At 44.4% G+C, this 24,560-nt stretch overlaps 1 protein-coding gene across 6 annotated transcripts in view; it reads right to left on the bottom strand.

Moving 5' to 3' along the window:
- The window catches only part of CAST (calpastatin), a 205,614-nt gene that overhangs the window by 59,411 nt on the left and 121,643 nt on the right, over nucleotides 1-24,560 (bottom strand). For all 6 annotated transcript variants that reach the window (XM_040421563.1, XM_040421568.1, XM_040421562.1 and 3 more), the window contains 3 exons: nucleotides 15,497-15,541; nucleotides 8,907-8,957; nucleotides 2,257-2,364 (listed from right to left, as the gene is read on the bottom strand). In XM_040421563.1, the coding sequence (XP_040277497.1) occupies nucleotides 2,257-2,364; nucleotides 8,907-8,957; nucleotides 15,497-15,541 (204 nt within the window). The remainder of the gene's footprint in view (nucleotides 1-2,256; nucleotides 2,365-8,906; nucleotides 8,958-15,496; nucleotides 15,542-24,560) is intronic.

The raw sequence follows: 24,560 nt of genomic DNA, 5'->3' as shown, positions 1-24,560 counted from the left end.
TGACGCTGCTTCGGCAGTAAAACGTGCTGGGAGGGCAGTAGTCTTGTGTTTCCATGTTTTAGCCAGCATGTGATCCCCTATAATTGCCACTAGGGTCTATATCTTCAAAACCTATTAAACTTAATTGATTCTAGATGTGACATTTCTGCTACAAATCTGCCATGTGTGAATTTACCTTAATACTTCCAAACATGTCACGTAAAAGCTTTCAATGGGGGTTTCTCACTTCAGCAAATTGCATTTATTATGTAGAAGAAGTTAATACAAGGCCCTTACTAATGTATTGTGAATGTAGATATTGCCTCCTTTGCTGGCTGGATTAATTTTCCATCACATTATACACCGCTCATATCCAGTGGTTATGACCACCCTGCAATCCAGCAGTGTTGGCTGTGCTTGCAGACTATAGGAAAATAAATACAAGGAAATGTCGCACTAGAGAGGGGGGGGATCTCGCAGAGGTGCTCCCACTGACAGACAACACCCAGTCTGACAAAATGTGAATAAATAAATAGTAGTGGGGCACTCTCTATAGTAAAGGGATCTTTATTGGTAATCAGATAAAATATTTAACAGTAATTAACATTCCATAGGTCTGAGATATAGTAATAAAATATCGACAAACTGGATATAATAATTAAAAACTAAAAAAAACAATAAAATCTTATACATAAATATACAGATCCCAATAATCAATATATTCTAAAAAGGCAACACTGTAGGGCCTCCAATAATAAAAATAATCGTAAGAAATAGTCGACCATAAATATTCGACAATAATATTCGATGATAAATATTCGATGATGAAATTGGCTGGTAAAATTCGAAAGTAAGAAAATCACAAAAGAATGAACCATCAAGTTCTTCCGAATATTCGGATTATGTGCCAGCTCCTGACCGATTTTTAGCACACATACAGTTAGTAGCCAAGATTCAGAACACAAATGGAAGTCAACGGCGTTCCACTCGCTACATACAGACAGCGGCGTCCCGCTGTATTTTAAACTGAAAAGCGATCGCTTAATTCTGAATGGAATTTGCATAGTCTTACCGGGAGGTCTTTTAAATGGACTTCAGGCCCTCGACACGGTCTACCTTCTTTGAGGATTAGGATTCCGGTCTCAAGGGCTGTTTGGTTAAGTTTAAATTCCGCGCCAAAACCTCTGAATACACGTGGTCTTGTATTAGAGCCAGATATCTTTCGTGCAGTAGTGGTTTCTTTCTTTGGCGGTTCGATATTTCATACGATGATGTCCATGCCTCCTCAGTCTGGCAATGTGCTTTTCCAAATGGGGGTAATACCAGACGCGTTTCGGGGTTTTAGAGCAGTGACCCCTTCATCAGGCCTGAAGTCCATTTAAAAGACCTCCCAATAAGACTGTGCAAATTCCATTCAAAATTAAGCGATCGCTTTTCAGTTTAAAATACAGCGGGACGCCGCTGTCTGTATGTAGCGAGTGGAACGCCGCTCCATACACTATTGACTTCCATTTGTGTTCTGAATCTTGGCTACTAACTGTATGTGTGCTAAAAATCGGTCAGGAGCTGGCACATAATCCGAATATTCGGAAGAACTTGATGGTTCATTCTTTTGCGATTTTCTTACCTTCGAATTTTACCAGCCAATTTCATCATCGAATATTTATCATCGAATATTATTATCGAATATTTATGGTCGACTATTTCTTACGATTATTTTTATTATTGGAGGCCCTACAGTGTTGCCTTTTTAGAATATATTTATTATTGGGATCTGTATATTTATGTATAAGATTTTACTGTTTTTTTTTAGGTTTTAATCATTATATCCAGTTGAGTATTATTGCCATTTTTTGTCGATATTTTATTACTATATCTCTGACCTATGGAATGTTAATTACTGTTAAATATTTTATCTGATTACCAATAAAGATCCCTTTACTATAGAGAGTGCCCCACTACTATTTATTTATTTAGACTATAGGAAAAGGCGCCTATAGTGTGTAGGGTACGGCCACTGCTGCTGAGTGCATGGTGGTCATAACCATGGAAACAAGGTGAATAATGTGATGGAAAAATGAATCCAGCAAAGGAAGCAATATGGATAATAACAATACATTAGTAAGTGTCTTGTATTAACTACTTCTACATAATAAATGTAATTTGATGAAGCGAGACAACCCCTTTAACTTTTTTTTTTTACTATTATTTCTTAGTGGTGCAGCCTCAGAAATATGTTTGGCAAACTGTTAAAGAACAGACGGTATTAAGACTTACTGTGGTATCTGATTTCTGCTTCCGTGGTACCGCTTTTCCTTCTTTTTTGGTCGGGACCTTCTCTGTGCTGGGTTTTCCTGTTGATGACGTTGTGGTAGTACTCTTTGGCTGGCAAAAATATTTACATTGTATTTCTAAGATGAAATGTTTGCACAAAGACAAGGATACATGATATTTTGAATCATACAAGTCAGCCATACTTTCTCTCAGTATTCTCCAACCAGTGGCTTGGGAGCCAGATATGGTTCTTGGGCTCCCTACATGTGGCTCTTCAGTTTTCAACAGCATTATACACTAGCATTACTAGGGTCAAGACCATTTAATTGGCAGCTAACACTAGGATTTTGTCACGGTGGGGAGTGGGGGGGAGGGGAACACCGATGGGAAGCGGGAAAATAAACTAGGCCAGGACACCCGGAAAATGGAGCTGGTCACCACCTAGAGCAAACCTAATGCTAGTCCCGGCTAACTATCAGTATGAACAGGCCTTGATGGTAGGGAAGTTCATACACCGGAAACTAGGGCCCTAACACACCCTGTAGAACCCTGGTTATAGTGTCAGGACTAGAGACGACCGGTTTCTCCACCAGAAGGATGAACCAGAATCTCCCTCAGGCTTAGAAATAGAGAAATGACAGTGAGCAGAAGACTGGAATCCATGCATATGTACTGGAACCCGAACACCATACAGGACACAGTACAAACAACAAACACAGAATCCAGCACACTAGAAACTGCCTGAACCCCCATGCGGACAGGATACATGGTGGCCCCAGGCAGAGCTGCACACTGACTTGTTGTTCCCCCTCCGGGAAACCCTGCAGCCCTCTCACCAAAGGCGTTGATAGGGGACATGTCTAGCACCCATGCAGGACTATACACACCATAGACAGACCAGGCATGGAACAACAACTGGACATACAACACCAACCCGTACATACCACACCACACACAGAATAGGGAAAGGAAGGGAAGGTGACATCGAGATGACACCGATGTCTAACTAGGTGGCCATCAATAACTGGGCAGATGGAATACCCAGGGCAGGAGCATAGCTCCAGCACCAACAGATGCTGGAAGACAACTAACCCCAGACTACCAGCCACAGGCAATATACACACCTAGTGACCACACCCAGCCAGGTAGTTAACCCCATAAGCACCAGACAGGGAAGGGAAACAAACCTTAAAGGAGAAGTGTACACACATGCTGCATAAACTACACTTTGCCCCAGGCAACCAGCATGCACGGCAAACAACACAGAGACCGAGACACAGCCGTGATAGATTTACTACTCAGTTTGGCTTCATATCATCTGTCATATTTCAGTGACTTGTGGCCAACAAAAGCTTGAGGGACACTAATGTGATAAACCCACTGATGGACGGTCATGTGACCAGACAAATCACATGATGTCTCCTCCATTCAAAACACACTGCACCTGCCCTGTGTTTGAATGGAGGTGATCTTCCTGGTCACATGATCCTCCATCAGTGGCCATCTTATGGACAGGATCTCTGTGTAGACATCACAAAAGACTTGGCAAACAAGGGATTATACATTATGAAATATAGAAAATGATGCAGAATTTCAACAAAGGCTATATTAGTAAGTGTCATGTAATCATCTCACAAATACATTGGTCAACAGTAACCAAAAAGTGGCCAGCCCCTTTAAGCCCGAATGCCGACAGCCCTACTATGAATATGTGTTGTACACATGAGTTACAGTCCTTATAGGAATCAATGGATCCATTCTGTACTTCTGACCTCATATGGAATCCATGTGAAAGATAAATTGCAGCATCCTCCATCAGATTTTATATTATAAAGGTACCTTCTCCTAAAAGCATCTCTGCCATACAAAAGCACCATATGGCACCACACCTAGTGGCTATGACTCCATAACACAGAGTTATCAGGCTCTACTGGCAAAAGACACCATACTAAATTACTTTTTTCCCAGTTCAAACACTACTGATGTCTAATCACCTAATGTGTCCCGATAAAGAATAAGTCTGCTCTCATTCTAGTTTTATTTTAATGTATTTTTGTAGTTAAGTGCTACTGGGGATTGATTTTTATTTTACGTTATATTTTTTAATGTGTTGATTATTTAATTTACTCACTTATATATTTATTTTAGGCACTTCTGCAGCACTTTACAGTCATTAGCATCACTCACTGTCCCCAATGGGGCTCACAATCAGTATGGAGTGTGGGAGGAAACCGGAGTACCCGGAGGAAACCCACGCAAACACAGGGAGAACATACAAACTCCACGCATATGTTGCCCTTGGTCAGATTTGAACCTAGGACCCCAGTGCTGCAAGACAGCAGTGCTAATCAATGAGTTACTACGCTGCGGTTGATAGGGTGTACCCTATGTACCCTAGTCAGGAGGTCTGTGGGAGGTTGGTAAATCTGATAGAGTATTATAGTATTAGTAAGAATAATGTTGGCTAATGATGAAATTAATTTCTGGCACGCTTCCATTGAGAATGAACAATCCACTTGTTTACTTCAGACAGTTACAGTAGGCTTTGTGCCTTTGGTACAGTTCTGCTGCGTTCCTCCTAATATGATGACGAAGGATGAATCATATAGGTTTCAGGTGTTTTACTGTGCAAGAGGACAACTACAGAAAGACGTCTATTGCCTTGCCTGGTCCATGTATAGCCCTGACTCATCTGCATTCCATTAAATTATTTGATGAATAGGACAATTTGTGACGAATGAACATGCCTTTACATGTGTCATTCCCGAAGAAACCCAAATCCTTGGGAGGTGTCTGGAGGAGGATCATACCGGCCAATCCCACAGTCTGACTGCTCTTAGAGATCTTGTATTATTAGTTATACTAAAATGAACATTTGCGTCCCATAATATATAACACTTCACTGTCAAAGAGTATAAAAATGTAATGGATGACATGTAAGCTGACATCAGTGAACTTGTAGAGATTCACTTGAAAGTGACGAAGCAACTATAATCACATGGAGCTGCAATGTCAACAGCGAACAGGTAAAAGAGACCGCAGCGTTCATATCAGAGCTATGGTCTATTCAAACAGCTGATTGACGGGGGAGCTGGGAGTTGAACCCCTGCTGATCTGATATTGATGACTTATCTTAAAAGGGGTTCTGCAGTTTATTTAAACTGATGATCTATCCTCTGGATAGATCATCAGCATCTGACCGGCGGTGGTCCGACACCCGGGACCCCCGCCAATTAGCTGTCTCATGGTTTACCGCTGGCCCAGTGACGTCACGACTAGTATCACTGGCCTCGGCGCGGCTAAGCTCCGTTCACTCGAATGGAGCTTAGCCCCGCCCAGGCCAGTTGATACATGTCGTGACGTCACTCGGCTAGCGGTAAACAGTGAGAAGGCCGCGGCGATGCTGGAGTGCCGCTGCCTTCTGAAACAGCTAATCGGCAGGGGTCCCGGGTGTCGGACCACCGCCGGTCAGATGCTGAGGATAGATCATCAGTTTAAACAAACTGCAGAATCCCTTTAAGGATAGGGAACCCATTGAAGCTGGACAACCCCTTGAAAACTTTGTTGAATGGACTGTTCCATACTTTGAATCAAAACTTCCCCTATCTTTATACTTACGGTATACTCTAGCAATAGGGCACTAAAATGTATGATGGTGTATTCTCATGTTTTGGTAAGCTGGCTGCACCAGAAACTATGCAGTAGTCTGTATTGGAAGCAGAAGGTTTCGTCGACTGTGTAGTGGCGGTACAAGGGTGCTGCAGCTTAGTTGCCATTGAGGTGAACGGGATCTGAGTTGCAGTAGGACAGCACAAGAAAGTGACACAATGGATTGAACAATCCATCCACTGTGTAGTTTCCGACGCAACTGTCTGCCCAGTGGAGTTGATGGGTGTTGGACCCCAGGCAATCTTATACTGATGTATAGGTCATCATTACCTACGTCCCAGAGAGACCAGTTTCTGTGAGTTTGATATTGAGAATCTATCCTCAGGACAAGTCATTAATATCTGATTGATGGGGGTCCAACACCCATCAGCTGTTTGAAGAGGCCACGGTACTCCCGTGGGTGTTGCGGCCTACTAACAGCTTACCAAGCGCAGTGCTGTACACTGCAAAGCAGCCGTGCTTGGTATTGCAGCTCAGCCCCATTCACTTAAAAAAGACTGAGCTGCGTCTATGCCATGTGACCGATGAACGTGACGTCATTGGCCTAGGAAGAGGCTGCACCTCTAACTGGAATGCCACAGCCGATTGGTGGGGTGCCAGTGGTCGGACCCCCACGATCAGATATTTAGGACCTATCCTGAGGATAACCCCTTCAGAAAACCCCTTTAAGCTGCACAATCATACTTTTCCGGACACTGCTGTTCCAGGTACAACAGTAACGTGTGGGGGTCCTGTACGGTCAAAGGCTATCAATGTAAAATCCTGGGAAAAGCTGCTTTCACTTCACAGCAGATGGAAGATGATGCGGACAAGAGATTAGATGAGATTATATAACATACAGATTCTCTAAGCCCTGTTATATTTAAACACTCTTTATGAATATGGGCTCATTAGGCCAGTTGCACATAAGTATACACATACGCCATCTGTAAGGTTTCAGCTCCTGTAGCTGCGAGATCAGTGATGTGAGAAAGTGGGTCAGTGACAATCCATACTACAACTCTCTGGACACAGCAGATTTAAAGTGACACTAAAGTTATTAAAATAAATGACAGCAACACGCCCCGTAATATCCTCACTTTACCGAATCTTGTTATTTCACATTAAAACAAGGTCACATAGTGAAATAATATGCATGAAAGCGCATCTGCTTTATCTGTCCTCGCCTTTTCACTGCTACAAACATTTTCATACAACAAGGTAAGGCTGATATGTCGATGGCTCAGGAACAGCTCTGTCTGCAGTGGAAGTTAGTAGGGGGGCCCAAGCAAGTTTATATCTGGGGCTGGGGGCCCCATCACACTGCTAAGCTCCACCCTGTTTTACCCCTAAGCCCTCGTCAGCCCACTAAGCCCCGCTCTCAACATAGTAGTGTAGCCTGGGCATTTCTGCTACAGCTGGGAAGGGCCACCTAGGCCCCTATGTAGCTGAACTGGCTGTGGCCAGCAGGGGGCCCTGTGATCTCCAGGGCCCTAAGCGTTCGCTTAGTATGCATGGTGGTAAAATCTGCCCTAGAAGTTCAATCGTGATGATCCCAGAGATTGGACCCCACTCAATCATAAATTGATGACATATCCCCCCTTTACACTGCCTGAGCCTCGGTCAGATAATCACTAAGAAGAATTTGTAGGAAGGCTCGTTAGCGATGATCTGTCGGTGTAGAGGTGCCGCCAATTACCCGATGAGGAAGTGAAACTCTTGTTCATCAGGTAATAGGATCACTGGTGCGGACACCTAAATCATCATTTTCCGGCGGTAGATCGTGGTGTCTAAACTGCCTCTACTGCCGGCAAGCAATGATTCTGTATGAAAACAAGCGATTGTGTCAGCGACAGCTCCTCCCCATACTGTGGAGGAGATTTCTACATGTAAGTGCAGCAGTCTCCTTCACTGACGAGGAGACGATTGCCGAGAAGGAACACTTCCCTCCCGACAATGGGATACTCAATTAGACCTTTAGGATACCTCTGTAAAGTATAGACCAAACATTTAAAGGGAATCTGTCACCTGCTTTTACCATTTTAAGCTGTCACCATCGCCATGTTCACTAAAGTACCTTATTTCCTGCAGTCTTCTTCTTACTTTATTTCGTTTTGTCCTTTTGATACAAAAAGCCCTTTTTATGATATGCTAATGAAGCTCCAAGGTGCCCAGAGGGGCGTTTTTTTCCTTTCTGGTGCCCAGTGACGCCCCCCTGCAGTGCCCAGCCCGCCTTAATTTGAATCCCAAGAACACCTCCTGATCCTCAAATAACCTCCCACAGCCCCAGCAAACGGTTCCGCCCCCTCCCCACGTCATCGTCTACCTTCTAGAAATGCCCCGTCCTTCTTCCTGTCGGCGGCCAGAAATCTCGCGCAGGCGCAGTACCGCCTGCGGCCTGCGCGATCATCAAGCTCCTGAGGGCAACAGCCTCAAAAGTCTCACTGGGCATGCGCTGAGCCCAGTGACGTAATCTGAGCGCTGTTGCCCTGAGGAGGTTTATGATCGCGCAGGCGGTACTGCGCCTGCACGAGATTTCTGACCGCTGACAGGAAGAAGGACGGGGCATTTCTAGAAGGTAGACGATGACGTGGGGAGGGGCGGAACCGTTTGCCGGGGCTGTGGGAGGTTATTTGAGGATCAGGAGGCGTTCTTGAGATTCAAATTAAGGCGGGCTGGGCACTGCAGGGGGGGAGTCACTGGGCACCAGAGAGGAAAAAAAACGCCCCTCTGGGCACCTTGGAGCTTCATTAGCATATCATAAAAGGGCTTTTTTTTTTATCAAAGGGACAAAACGAAATAAAGTAAGAAGAAGACTGCAGGAAATAAGGTACTTTAGTGAACATGGCGATGGTGACAGCTTAAAATGGTAAAAGCAGGTGACAGATTCCCTTTAAGTAAATCAGGAGCCCTGGCAGCTCCTAACATTGTCCATACAGGTAGCCCGTGGTCTTACAAATGGCAATGTGTGGAATAAAGGAAGGTCATGGTCGCTGGTCACTTACCACAGTTGTTTGTGTGGATTTGGCTGGTTCAGGTTTTGGTGTGGGCTTTGGCTGAAAAGAAACACAAATTGTATAGTTACAAGGCCAGGCTCACAACATAAAAACGCAGCAAGCAGGAAACTATATGCATTTTTTTGTCTTTTGCGAGAGATAAAAACCTGGGTGGTTTTCATATGCAAATATAAGTACATAGATGTAATATATTATATATATATATATATATATATATATATATATATATATATATATATACACACACACACACACACACTCACCTAAAGAATTATTAGGAACACCATACTAATACGGTGTTGGACCCCCTTTTGCCTTCAGAACTCCCTTAATTCTATGTGGCATTGATTCAACAAGGTGCTGATAGCATTCTTTAGAAATGTTGGCCCATATTGATAGGATAGCATCTTGCAGTTGATGGAGATTTGAGGGATGCACATCCAGGGCACGAAGCTCCCGTTCCACCACATCCCAAAGATTCTCTATTGGGTTGAGATCTGGAGACTGTGGGGGCCATTTTAGTACAATGAACTCATTGTCATGTTCAAGAAACCAATTTGAAATAATTCGAGCTTTGTGACATGGTGCATTATCCTGCTGGAAGTAGCCATCAGAGGATGGATACATGTTCTCATTCTGTTTACGCCAAATTCGGACTCTACCATTTGAATGTCTCAACAGAAATCGAGACTCATCAGACCAGGCAACATTTTTCCAGTCTTCAACAGTCCAATTTTGGTGAGCTCGTGCAAATTGTAGCCTCTTTTTCCTATTTGTAGTGGAGATGAGTGGTACCCGGTGGGGTCTTCTGCTGTTGTAGCCCATCCGCCTCAAGGTTGTGCGTGTTGTGGCTTCACAAATGCTTTGCTGCATACCTCGGTTGTAACGAGTGGTTATTTCAGTCAACGTTGCTCTTCTATCAGCTTGAATCAGTCGGCCCATTCTCCTCTGACCTCTAGCATCCACAAGGCATTTTTGCCCACAGGACTGCCGCATACTGGATGTTTTTCCCTTTTCACACCATTCTTTGTAAACCCTAGAAATGGTTGTGCGTGAAAATCCCAGTAACTGAGCAGATTGTGAAATACTCAGACCGGCCCGTCTGGCACCAACAACCATGCCACGCTCAAAATTGCTTAAATCACCTTTCTTTCCCATTCTGACATTCAGTTTGGAGTTCAGGAGATTGTCTTGACCAGGAGCACCCCCCTAAATGCATGGAAGCAACTTCCATGTGATTGGTTGACTAGATAATTGCATTAATGAGAAATAGCACAGGTGTTCCTAATAATTCTTTAGGTGAGTGTATATATATATATATATATATATATATATATATATATATATATATATATATATACACACATGCTATAAAATTATGTCTATCGGTGAACATATAGCACAAACTATACACTGGTGACGAGACAGAATTCATTTATCCCTACTGTCCTGTCCCTAGTAAGGCCTCATGCAACCGGCCGTTGTCAGCCATTGTCTGTATTGCGGCCTGCAAACAGCTTGAATGGGTCCGCAATCCAGAAGGTGCAGTGCTTACGTGGTTTTCTGTCCGTGCCTCCACACCGCAAAAAAGTAGTGCATGTGCTACTTTTTTGCAGTGCAGATCGTCAGATTCAAGTGAATGGGTCCTGCATCCGCATATGGCGCCCCTACGGCCGGTGCCTGTGCATTGCGCACTGCAATTTGCGGTCCATAGTGCGGGCTTGGCCAGAACACATTCGTTTGGGGTGACAACATTGTACTTGCATTACATTTTATTTTAATTTTCTATAGAGAAACCATCTGAAAAAAAGTCACACCCAGAGCAAGCTGCAATTAGAAAAAAAAAATAACTAAATGCCAGAGAACGGTCTAAAATGCCCCTACAAAAAATGCTCTGCTTGAAATGTGCATTATAGTATACTACTTTGCAACATGTAATGTCTGGCCACAGCGTTTTTAGCCAACATGGAAGACTGTAGCATTTTTGGAAAAAACTGCCTAAGTAAGATTTCTAGGAATGAGTAATCTTTTATTCATACACGTTCTGCTTCACCCACCCAGTGGTTTAGAATTTGTAGCCATTCACAGAAGTGTATGACAGCCCCATAAAACCTCAACAGTATGCAAAGCAGTAACACAGCACCCTAGACCTCATCATTGCAGGTATATTTGAGGTTATGCACACCAAATTGCGCCAAATTTCTGAAAATGGCACACAGTAATAATACATTTGTCACAAGTGCAATGTGGTTGCGCCTATTTTTTAAATTACGCATGGGGGATACCTGGTGTGGAGTTGCGGCCTTCTTTGCAACTTTTTAAAAAGTCGCACTTCATAAATGTGCCACTAAAGTGATCTACTCTGAGATTCTGACTACATTTTCACTCCAAATCTATAGATGACCCTGGAAGATGCAGTGTCTAAAAAGTCACTAAACTGTGCAAAAGTGACCCCCAAAAAATTACAAAAGCCCCTATGTGTGACTTTTTGAAGCCAGAATTCTGGCGTGCAGGGCTTTATAAATGAACCCCTAAGGCCCCTTTCACATGGGCGAGTATTCCGCGCGGATGCGATGCGTGAGGTGAACGCATTGCACCCGCACTGAATACCAACCCATTCATTTCTATGGGGCTGTTCAGATGAGCGGTGATTTTCACGCATCACTTGTGCGTTGCGTGAAAATCGCAGCATGCTCAATATTCTGCATTTTTCACGCAACGCAGGCCCCATAGAAGTGAATGGGGTTGCGTGAAAATCGCAAGCATCCGCAAGCAAGTGCGGATGCGGTGCGATTTTCACGCATGGTTGCTAGGTGACAGTCTATTCAATGTATTATTTTCCCTTATAACATGGTTATAAGGGAAAATAATAGCATTCTGAATACAGAATGCTTAGTACAATAGCGCTGGAGGGGTTAAATTTTTTAAAAAAAAATTAACTTACCTTCTCCTCTTGTTCGCGTAGTTCCCTTTACTTCTATAATGATGAACTACCGGCTAGGACCTGTGGTGACGTCAGATCACATGCTCCAATCACATGGTCCATTACCACGGTGATGGACCATGTGATTGGAGCATGTGATCTGACGTCACCAAAGGTCCTTTAGCCCACAGCTCATCATTAAAGAAGTAAAGAAGAGACCGAGAACTACGTGAACAAGAGGAGAAGGTGAGTTTATTTTTATTTTATTTTTTAACCCTCAAGTAATCACCTACTAAGCATTTTGTATTCAGAATACTATTATTTTCCCTTATAACCATTTATAAGGGAAAATAATAACATCTACACAACACCTAACCCAAATCTGAACTTCTGTGAAGAAGTTCGGGTTTGGGTACCAAACATGCGTGATTTTTCTCACGCGAGTGCAAAACGCATTACAATGTTTTGCACTTGCGCGGAAAAATCGCGGGTGTTCCCGCAACGCACCCGCACATTTTCCCGCAACGCCCGTGTGAAAGAGGCCTAAGTGTCTCAACTACATACATAGAGAGGTTTTCGTATGGAATCCAAGAGAAAAAAGTTGCACCATGCTAAGTCGGGAGCCATAATTAAAAGGTATTCATACCCTAGAAAGACTGTTTAAGGCCCCTTTCACACGGGCGAAGTAAAGAAGAGACCGGGAACTACGCGAACAAGAGGAGAAGGTGAGTTTATTTTTTTATATTTTTTTAACCCTCAATTGATCACCTACTAAGCATTCTGTATTCAGAATGGTATTATTTTCCCTTATAACCATGTTATAAGAGAAAATAATAACATCTACACAACACCGATCCCAAATCTGAACTTCTGCGAAGAAGTTCGGGTTTGGGTACCAAACATGCGCGATTTTTCTCACCCGAGTGCAAAACGCATTACAATGTTTTGCACTCGCGCGGAAAAATCGCGGGTGTTCCCGTAACGCACCCGCACATTTTCCCGCAACGCCCGTCTGAAAGAGGCCTAAGGAGGAAAATAACTTTTTAATATAGTGTCACGTGGTGCCATGAGGAGTGGCTACAGCTCTACGCGCCTCCTTACAACCTCAGTGCGCACAGTTCTGCCCATTCATGGGGTCTAAGTCAGAGAACCCAGAGGGGCGTTCATCAAGATATTTTCACTATGGTGGCATAAAAAATTCGCAAATTATGGTGTACACCATATTTGCCCACAATTTGCAACTTATTGATCTTCTTTACACTTTCGAAAGTGGCGAGAAAATAGGGTGGGGCTTAGCAGGAGGGGTGGAGCCTACCACGGCCCATCAGATTTACTAAAGCCAAGTCTGGGGTTGAGCGTAGGTTTGAGTTTCTGGTGCACAGCGAGCCAGAAATGCACCTAATTTACTAAGAGCCATCTGCCTCTTAATAAATTAGGCGCACCTCATTTGAGCGCACGGGAGATCACGACTTGTGTATGGGAACACCAGTCTTGATAAATCTCTCCTACAGAATAAGTAGCCATTCAGTGCCTGTGCACTGGCAGTGAGAAGTTGCAAATATATTGGCAAGACTTGTGATAACCTGTGATAAACTAAGTATTATTAAATATTACGATAAGGTTATATTCATGGGCATGCTGGATTTCCAGGTCTGAACACTGCCTGACTATACAGGCTGTGTACAAGAAGGATTTGTGTCCCTCTGAGACCAGATGATCATGGGTGTCCGATAATGAGAGTTCATGGATCAGTTGTTATCATCCATCATTTCTGTGTCTACAACCTTCATATGACAATGTAGGCACAAGAAGGCTCCAACTAAGGGCTTGTTCACAAGAACGTGTGCTGCCCGTTGCCGTATTGTGGACCGCATTTGCGGATCCGCAATACACGGGCACCGTTCCACGTGCATTCCGCATCACGGATGCGGACCCATTGACTTCAATAGGTCCGCAAATCCGGAGATGCGGAACGGAAGCATGGAACACTACGGAAGCACTAGAGTGCTTCCTGGGGTCCTGTTCCTCCGCACCACAAAAAGATAGAGCATGCTCTATCTTTTTGCGGAATGGTGGGATCGCGGACCCATTCAAGTGAATGGGTCCACGATCCCCATGCGGCTGGGCCACGGTTGGTGCCCGTGCATTGCGGACCGCAATTTGCGGTCCACAGCATGGGCACGGGCTTAACACGGTCGTGTGAACGAGCCCTAATGCTGGTGATCATGAATATGTGTAAGGGTATGGCCACACGGTAAGGTTTCTGCAGGAGTGAATTCAAAAAAGAGAAGTGGTATCTGTCCTTTATAGTTTCTCCCCTTTTATGATCCACTCCTGATTTTGGCTTACATCAGAAAAATAAGCAGGAAAACAAGACGAGTTCTGCAGTTTATTTGGAGGAAATGAATATTCTTGTGGTTTTAACCCTTTCGCTACCAGCGTAGTACACGTACGGCGCTGGGTAAACATGGCGCCCGCTCGCACATGCGAGCAGGCGCCATGGCCGGCGGGTTTCTGCTGTTTCAAACAGCAGAGGCCTGTGGCTAATGACAGCATCCAGCAATGATGGCGATCGGGGTCATTAAAGCCTTTAAATGCTGTGATCAAGTGTGAACACAGCCTCTAAACTTGAAAAACCCGGAAGAGCGCACTTCCAGGTCATTACTGGAAGGGATGAGCGAATCAACTTCGGATGCTTCATCCGAAGTCGATTCGCATTAAACTTTGCTGTACAGTATTAGAATGTATTGGAACCAATGAGCTGAAGTTATTTACAGTAATAAATTCCCAAAGTCATTACACAAAGTCTCGCGAGACTTCACAAAGTAATAACTTCAGCTCATCGGAGCCAATACATTCTAATACTGTATGGCGCTCCCACTCCATACAGTATTACAACAAAATTTTATGCGAATAAACTTCGAATGAAGCATCCGAAGTAGATTCGCTCATCCCTAATTACCAGCATCCCCATGCGGCCAATGGGGATGCTGGCAATTGCCTTTAATACGCTGGGTCTCTTCAGACCTATACATATGTGGTATCGTTGTAATTGTACTGACCCAAAGAATGAAGGGTACAAATCACTTTTGCCGCAAAGGGACAGTAGGGACAAAACCCGTAAAACCGTTTTTTTTCCCAAATTCTACTGCATTTGGATTTTTTTCCCGCTACCCACTACATTGCATACCATATTAAATGGTGGCATTAGAAAGAACAACTTGTCCCGCAAAAAAACAAGCCCTTACCTTATATATGGATATGTGAATGGAAAAATAAAAACAAGTTGTGGCTCCAGGAAGATAGGAAAGAAAAATTAAAACGGAAAAACAAAAAAATCTCTGGTATCCACAGGGTTAAAAGCTGTAAGGAAATGATCACTCATGATCTTCCAGAAGCTGCATAGCCTGGATTTCATTGAGCAAAGACTTTCGTACAGATTTCACCCATAGCAATGCAATGGTAAGGTATACACCCAAATCCGCAGTGAAAAGTCAGCCATATAATAATCATAATAGAAGCAAGGTGGCTCAGTGGTTAGCACACTTGCTTTGTCTATCGTCCTGAATTTTACCAATCAGAAAGTAATAAGTTTGTACGTTGATAGGCTCTATGGTGTGTGTGCGCCTAAAGGTGGCAGACAGAAGCAAGTTACCTTAGTATCTGCTGGTTTCATAGTCCTTTCTTGTGATGTTGGTACCTACAGAACACAAAGAGAAAGTCATTTGGTTTATGGTCTTATAGTATTTATCATCAACATTATTTTTGATCTACAAAGTAAAGGTTCTACAGTACTTCAGGTTAAGTCCAGCACCAAATGGGTGGACATACCATATGTGAAACCTGTACAGCAGAACAGGGATCCAGTTAGGGGGGCCCTATGTCGCCTTATTAGATTTTATACTGCGCTAATGAATGTCACGGATCATAATTACTGGTCGATTAGGAGAGACATAAGGGGGCACTCTACGATGAGCCATTGGAAAGCAAGGGGCTCACATGCTATTATTGAATAGGGGCCCTTCTAGTGTCTGCATCCGTTCCTGACACCCAATGTGCAAAGCTATGAAAACCATAAGAAAATTCATGCAACTAGGTTTTGAGAAACAGTCTGTGCCTAATCTGACCAGGGGTGTGGTGGTGGAGGAGACATGGCCTGATATGTTTGTACCAAAATTGCACCTCAATTCTGGCGGAAGTTCTGCCTGAAAGTTCAGTCTCCATTTAGGCCAATCAATAGTGGTATAAAGTTTCCAACCATGTACCACATTCATCATCCAGCCTGAGCCGCTGTGATACATGTGCTTCAGGTCTAGACAGCCGGTCGATGTTTATGCAGTATACCTAGCTAAGAAGAGATCACCCAATCCTCTTTCTTGTTTTGGGAGGCCAATTTTGAGACAAACTTAAGCCTCTTCTTGGGCAGAAAATGCACAGGTTAAAAAAATCACACCTAAAGCCTCATTCACACATTGTGAGCCAGAACCAGGAGAGGAGGCTACACTGAGATAAGGTAGAAGGGAAAGATCTGCACCTGTTCTGGGTTTAGAGCCGCACCTGGTTTGGGCTCAAAATCACTGATGGAAATCACTGACCAAACACTGACTGTGAATGAGGCATAAAGTTGTGGCAACATTGCAAAAAATATATATAAATTGTCAAAATTTGACTTTTCACTCCCAAAAAAATCAGCAAAGAAAGCAGACATGGTGAAGCTGTAAATACATTCTTTGCAAAAGCAAAGGTTAAAGGGGTATTACCATCTTCAAGATCATTTTGAAAAATTCCCTTTCCTCTTACCCCATTGTTGTCATGTGGCAACCCATAGATATGGCCACCGCTCCACGGTCGCATCTATGGGCCGCACTTGCACAGACTACACTACTTTTCACCCAGGCGGCCGGTCATTTACACAGAAACTCGCAAGCGAGCCGTGCATGCTCTGTATGCAGTGCGGCCTTCCAAGCAAGCGGAGGAGAGAGGACGTGCCCATACGAGCGAGCGGCAGTACAGAGGATGTGCCTTGCTACAGCATGTAACTGGCAGGATAACATCATCCTCTAATCCACCAACGATTTTATTTATTATAACCATCAAAGGGTGTTATCTATTTAGTGCAGGGACGCTGGGGACAATTTTATTTAGTGCAGAGACGCTGGGGACAATTGTAGCAGAGCTGTATGTAGCAGAGCTGTATATGAAGTGGTTCAGCCACAGTGCTGGGGGAAAAGATAAATAGACACATGTAGCAGAGCTGTATTTGAAGTGATTCCAACACAGTGCTGGTAGTGGAGAGCAAAACAGATGTAGCAGAGCTGTATATAAAGCAGTTCAGGGAAGACCGGTGTAGCAGAGCTGTATAGGGGGCGGTTCAGGCACAGTGGTGGTGGAAGAGAGAAATAGACAGATGTAGCAGAGCTGTAAGAGAAGAGATTCAGGGAAGACAGATGTAGCAGCGCTGTATATGCATCTATACAAGTAAAAGGTCTAAGGTTTATACACAATTGTAGTAGAGCTGAATTTGAAAAATATCTGCAGCAGTGCTGGTCAGTGGGGGATGATCATGTTTTATGGGAGTCAAAAGCACAGATCATACGGCTACTGGCTGACGTGCTTGTGGGCTAATGTATAGTAGTGAATTATTGTTTTGCTGCACAGAATGGGTTTGTAAAAGGTAAGACAGGTTCTATGAGTAAAACTGTATTAGACTGCAGGACAGAACATGTTACTGTCTACTGAGGTCACTGACCATAGCTCTCTGAGTGACGATTCCCCAGCAGGGGCCTCACAGACACTGCAGGCTGCCAGACTAATGACTCATACTATCCACATGAACGAGCGCGCAAGGACTGAGTTCGCAGTGTGATGTCATAGGGCCTTCACTCAAACTGCCTAAGCCCGCCCAGCCTTAGGCCTCATGCACACGACCGTTGTTGTGTTCCGTGTTCGTTGTTCCGTTTTCAGTGATTTTCTGCGGACCCATTGACTTTCAATGGGTCCGTTGAAAACTCGGATAATGCACTGTTTGTCATCCGCGTCCGTGATCAGTGTTTCCAGTCCGTCAAAAAAATAAGACCTGTCCTATTTTTTTCACGGACAACGGTTCGCGGACCCATTCAAGTCAATGGGTCTGTGAAAAAACACGGAGGCACACAAGATAGTCATCTGCGTCCGCGTCCGTTTTTTTCCTATCATTTGGAAGGCAAACTTGACTTAGATTTTTTTTTCACTTTTCATGTCTGGTGATCCTCCAAAAATCAAGGAAACAAAAACGGAAACGGATCACGGAGCAGCTTTTTGCAGACCGCAAAAAAATACTGTCGTATGCATGAGGCCTTAGAAGCAGGAAACCAGGAAGTGAACAGCTGGCTGCAGGTGAGGATCAAATAGCAAGATGGGAATAACCCTTTAAGACGCTGTAGCTCATAGCAGACATTAAAGAGGTTTTCCGAGATTTAGACATTGATAACCTATCCTCAGGATAGGTAAGCAATAAAAAAATCTGGGACAACCCCTTTAAATTAAATGCAAACAGATCATTTCACATGCACCAGATTTCTTAAGAGGCATGTAACTTTTAGGAAAGCCTTCACACATGGTAGGTTTTGATGCAGAAATTTCTGCGACTGAAAATCAGTATCATACATGTGTATGATGCTTGTAGAAAGCTAAGCGGGTCTTTTAATATTATCTGTCGCAGATTCGGTCGCAAAAGGGGATTTACGGCTGAATTTGTGACTTTTCCCCACTCACTCCAGGTCTAAAAAAGAGGGCATGGCGTGAGCGGGATGGCCTGTCTCATTTATCATTTTCTAGGCCTGTTTTAGGCAAAGAAAATTATCTAATCTATGCCAGCAAGAGAGCTGGCGTAGATTTCGGCCAGCAGTGGATGCGCCAAGCACAAGGGGTATTAGGACCAGCATCTAAAACGTCAGCCTTAATAAATGACCCCATAGGTGTTTTCTGCCCAAACAACCCCATTTAGATGAACAGAACTGATTTTCAACAACCCTAAGGCCCCTTTCACACGAGCGAGTTTTCCGCGCGGGTGCAATGTGTGACGTGAACGCATTGCACCCGCACTGAATCCGGACCCATTCATTTCTATGGAGCTGTGCACACGAGCGGTGATTTTCACGCATCACTTGTGCTTTGCGTGAAAATCACAGCATGTTCTATATTCTATTTTCACGCAAAGCAGGCCCCATAGTAGTGAATGGGGCTGCGTGAAAATCGCAAGCATCCGCAAGCAAGTGCGGATGCGGTGCGATTTTCACGCATGGTTGCTAGGAGACGATCGGGATGGGGACCCAATCATTATTATTTTCCCTTATAACATGATTATAAGGGAAAATAATAGCATTCTTAATACAGAATGCATAGTACAATAGGGCTGGAGGGGTTAAAAAAAAATAAAAAATAATATAACTCACCTTAATCCACTTGATCGCGCAGCCGGCATCTCTTCTGTCTTCTTCTTTGCTGTGCACAGGAAAAGGACCTTTGATGACGTCACTGCGCTCATCACACGGTCCGTCACATGATCCATCACCATGGTAAAAGATCATGTGATGGACCATGTGATGAGCGCAGTGACGTCATCAAAAAGGTCCTATTCCTCACAGATGAAGACAGAAGAGATACCGGCTGCGCGATCAAGTGGATTAAGGAGAGTTAAATTTTTTATTTTTTTTAACCCCTCCATCCCTATTGTACTATGCATTCTGTATTAAGAATGCTATTATTTTCCCTTATAACCATGTTATAAGGGAAAATAATAAAATCTACACAACACCTAACCCAAACCCGAACTTCTGTGAAGAAGTCTGGGTACCAAACATGCCGATTTTTCTCACGAGCGTGCAAAACGCATTACAATGTCTTGCACCCGCGCGGAAAAAAACACAAACATGGAACGCAATCGCAGTGAAAACTGACTTGTCTTAGTGTCAAAATCGCACCATTTTCCCTGAACGCATCCGGCCCCAATCCGCAACCCCCGTGTGAAAGGGGACTAAGGGCTGTTTCACACGAGCGAGTCCATTGCGGGAATCACGCTCCGTGTGCGAGTGTGATCCTCCGCTCTGGACTTGGTGAATTGTGCTGCCCCTGCGAGCCTGCGCCGGAATGCGTTTGTTCAAGGGGGGGGGGGCAATTTCAAATGACATAATGGAGCCTGCCTGGCTGGAGTGTGACTGTGCACAGTGTCAGTCTGTGGGGGCAGTTCAGTATTACTTAGTGGGGGCACTGGGGGGCAAATTACGTAATGGGCAGTGTGAAGTGAGTTGTGCACTGTCTGTGGGGGCAGTTAGTAATACTTAGTGGGGGCACTGGGGGGTAAATTACGTAATGGGCAGTGTGCAGTTTTGCACTGTCTGTGGGGGCAGTTAGTATTACTTTGTTGGGGCACTGGGGGGCAAATTACGTAATGGGCAGTGCCCATTACGTAATTTGCCCCCACAGACAGTGCACAATGTTGCATGGAATAGGTGTCCGAAAAAGGGGGTGGGTAAAGGGGCGGCAAAATTTGATTTCACCTAGGGTGGCAAAAATCCTTGCACCAGCCCTGGACACATAGCATTATAAATCATGATAATGCCGCGCGCTCCTGCAAGTCCAGAGCAGAGGATCACACTCACACACGGAGCGTGATTCCCACAATAGACTTGCTCGTGTGAAACAGCGCTAAGGCTAGTTCTACACGACGACATTTTGTTGCACGACAATTTTTATAATGATAGTCTATGGTGTCGCACTGCGACATGCTGCGAAGCGACTGTCGCGTCGCAGCTGCAGCATGTCGCATTGCGACACCATAGACTACCATTATAAAAATTGTCGCGAAACATTGGTTCGACAAAATGTCGTGCGACAAATGTTGCAGTGTAGTTGTGCCCTATCTGTCGTGCGACACGTCGTCGTGTAGACCTAGCCTTAAGGTGCCTTCACATGCTGCAGATTTTGTTGCAGAAATTTCTGCAACTTAAAATCAGTTCCATTCATTTGAATGGGGTGGCAATTACATTGATTTCTGATTCAGGTGAATGGTACTGATTTTCAGTTCTGGAAAATTCTGCAACAAAATCTGGGGTGTGAAGGCATCCTTACAGAGTAGGCTACTTTCACACTTGCCTTTCCCTTTGACGGATCTCAATGGCGGGGGAAAATGCATTTGTCCCCATTTATTGTCAATGCCAGAATGCATTCCGTTCCGTTTGGTTGCGTCTCCATCATGGACAGAACACTGCAAACAGCATTTTTCTGTTAGCGATGTGGTGCGGAGCAAGACGGATCCGTCCTGACACACAATGTAAGTCAATAGGCACGGATCAGTTTTCTCTGACACAATAGAAAACAGATCCGTCCCCCATAGACTTTCAATGGAGTTCATGATGGATCCATCTTGGCTATTTTAGAGATAATACAACCGGATCCGTTCATAACGGATGCAGACTGTTGTATTATCATGACGGAAACGTTTTTGCTGATCCATAACGGATCCAGAAAAAATGCTGGTGTGAAAGTGGCCTTAGATGCAATTCTTGCAACTACCCTCTCAAATTTTATTGGTGCAAGATATGGGCCAATAGGTTTCAATAGTAGAGGGAAGGTTTCGGGGGATACAATAATCTCTCAGAAACATACAAACTTGCACTCTGCTAATAATGGCAACGTAGGCCAGCGTTCTAGTTCCTGTAAGTTTCCTTAATTAAAGAGAATTAATTTGTGTAACTATTATTTTTTGTTGGGAAAGGTGGCAACCCTAACAGAACCCCTGCTCCCCAGTGACCCCCATAACTTTTTTTTATAGTTATGTCTACGGGGATGTGTGGGGGCTCATTTGAGGGAAATCTGTCTTTTTTTGACAATACTTTTCTTAATTACTTTTCATCACATTGCAACTTATACAGAATAAGGGTCCATTCACATGACCGTATGTACGGATCCGTAGTCGTTCCGCAATTTTGCGGAAGGTCTGCGGATCCATTCATTTCTATAAACCCTCAAAAGATGCGGACAGCACACCGTGTGCCGTCCGCATCCGTTATTCTGTACCGTGGCTCCGCAGAAAAGATAGAACATGTCCTATTCTTATCCGCAATCGCGGACAAGAATAGGCATTTTCTATTATGGTTGCGGCCATGTGCAGTCCGCAAATTGTGAAACGCACATGGCCGGTGTCCGTGTTTTGCGGATCCGCAAAGCACTACGGCCGTCTGAATGGGCCCTAATGGAAATTGCTCCATTATTCTGTATAGAAATCACTTTAACAGTTTAGTGCTGCCACCTAGTGGCCTGAACTGGGATATACTAATAATGAGCCTGGAAGCTTAGTACAGGCTGCGGCTCATTTTTAGAACAGGGTGCCTTCCCCAATCTCTTAACACTCTCTTTTAACATCTTTTTTTAACACTCTCAGATGCCGTGGTGACATTTGACAAATGCCACAATGGGGCCCACTGAGATTTATCGTCCGAGGGCCCACATAAACTTGGAGCCGGCCCTGCTCAGAAGTACCTAAATAAACAGCAAATTTTATGCTGCAGTTTAAATATGATTTAATCTCATAGCTATTATGGTTCACCATGGATTTAAAACATTTATCAACTTGCATGTGGTCACAACAGATACATCTATTGTGTCCGCATTTATAGCTGCCCTTACTGGTGAGCCATATTGGTTACGACTCTGTCGCTTCCAGGAATAAACTGGGGCTAACCATACTACCTAAAGAGGGGGCTTTGCGTGCCACACACTTGATGCCCCGGTTACCACATTAGACCACTCCTTATCGTAGCTTAGAACTGGGAAGTGCTTTTTTATTATTTTGCAAATGTCCCCATATTCCTCGCTAAATTTGGTAATGAAAAGGGAAGGATTGTCCCTGGATAATTTTGGATCCATTTTATCCGCGATAGGCAATTTTCTTGGAAACACAAGAGAATGTCTGTCCATGGACAAAACCCTATCCCTGGACTTGGAAATAAGACGTGTGGAATATGATCTATGCTGCAATCTATTAGTAATATCGGTAACTTCCTGGATAAACGTCTGTGTCAGAGCAATTGCGTCTGGCACAAATCATCTCACCTTTAGGCCTCATGCCCACGAACGTATTTTTTTCTTTGTCCGTTCTGTTTTTTTTGCGTGTGCTATCCGCATCCGTATGTCCATTCTGTAGCCCCGCAAAAAAAAAATAGAACATGTCCTATTCCTGTCGGTTTTAGGCATTGTTACAATGGATCCGCAAAGAAAAAAAACAAAAACGGACGGCAAATGTGTTTTTTTGCGGATCCGCAATTTGCAGACCGCAAAACACATACGGTTGTGTGCATGTAGCCTTAGGGATATTACGAATGACATGAGATGGATAACAGGAGGTTGCCAGCAGTGTGATATTACCTGCTAACTCCTTCCTGTACGTGGAAGTGCTAACACTAGACCTAAGGCCGAATGCACACGGCCGTGAACGGTCCGTGGTATCCCGACCTGGCATCCAGCTGAGAGCAGGAGCGCACGGCGTCATTGGTTGCTATGACGCCGTGCACTTCATGCCGCCGCTGCACTACAGTAATACACTCGTATAGATCATACCAGTGTATTACTGTAGTGCAGCGGCGGCATGAATCGCACGGCGTCATAGCAACCAATGACGCCGTGCGCTCCTGCTCTCAGCTGGATGCCACGGACCGTGTGCATTCGGCCTAAGGCCGAGTTCACACGAACGTGTGTGACCCGTGCCTGTGCTGCGGCCCGCAAATAGCGGGCCGCAATGCACGATCGCTGGCCGTAGGTCAGCCGCATCGGATCGCGGACCCATTCACTTTAATGGGTCCGCGATCCGGCCGTTCCGCAAAAAGATAGGACTTGTTTTATCTTTTAGCGGAACGGAAGTATGGGAGGTAACCCCACGGAGGCACTCCGTAGTGCTTCCGAGGGGTCCCGTCCCGTGCGGCCGTTCCGCGATTCCGGATTTGCGGACCCATTGAAGTGAATGGGTCCGCATCTGTGAACTTAGCCTAAAGGTGAGATGATTCGTGCCAAGCACAATTGCTCTGACACAGACGTTTATCCAGGAAGCTACCAATATTACTAATAGATTGCAGCATAGATCATATTCCACACGTCTTATTTCCAAGTCCAGGGATAGGGTTTTGTCCATGGACAGACAGACATTCTCTTGTGTTTCCAAGAAAATTGCCTATCGCGGATAAAATGGATCCGAGGGCATCAAGTGTGTGGCACGCAAAGCTCCCTCTTTAGGTAGTATGGTTAGCCCCAGTTTATTCCTGGAAGCGAAAGAGTCGTAACCAATATGGCTCACCAGTAAGGGCAGCTATAAATGCGGACACAATAGATGTATCTGTTGTGACCACATGCAAGTTGATAAATGTTTTAAATCCATGGTGAACCATAATAGCTATGAGATTAAGGCCTCATGCACACGACCATTGTTTTGGTCCGCAGTTTTTGCGGCTTGGATGCGGACCCCTTCACTTCAATGGGGCCGCAAAAGATGCGGACAGCACTCCGTGTGCTGTCCGTATCCGTTGCTCCGTTCCGTGGTCCGCAAAAAAAATATATAACCTTTCCTATTCTTGTCCGTTTTGCAGACAAGAATAGGCAGTTATATCAATAGCTGTCCGTGCCGTTCCGCAAATGGTGGAACGCACATGGACGCCATCCGTGTTTTGCGGATCCGCAAAACACACAACGGT

Source organism: Bufo bufo, chromosome 2 (genome assembly GCF_905171765.1).
Source record: "Bufo bufo chromosome 2, aBufBuf1.1, whole genome shotgun sequence".
Classification (NCBI taxonomy): Eukaryota; Metazoa; Chordata; class Amphibia; order Anura; family Bufonidae; genus Bufo; species Bufo bufo.
Note: the sequence above shows the minus strand (reverse complement) of the source record. Positions and strands in the feature narration are given on the sequence as shown.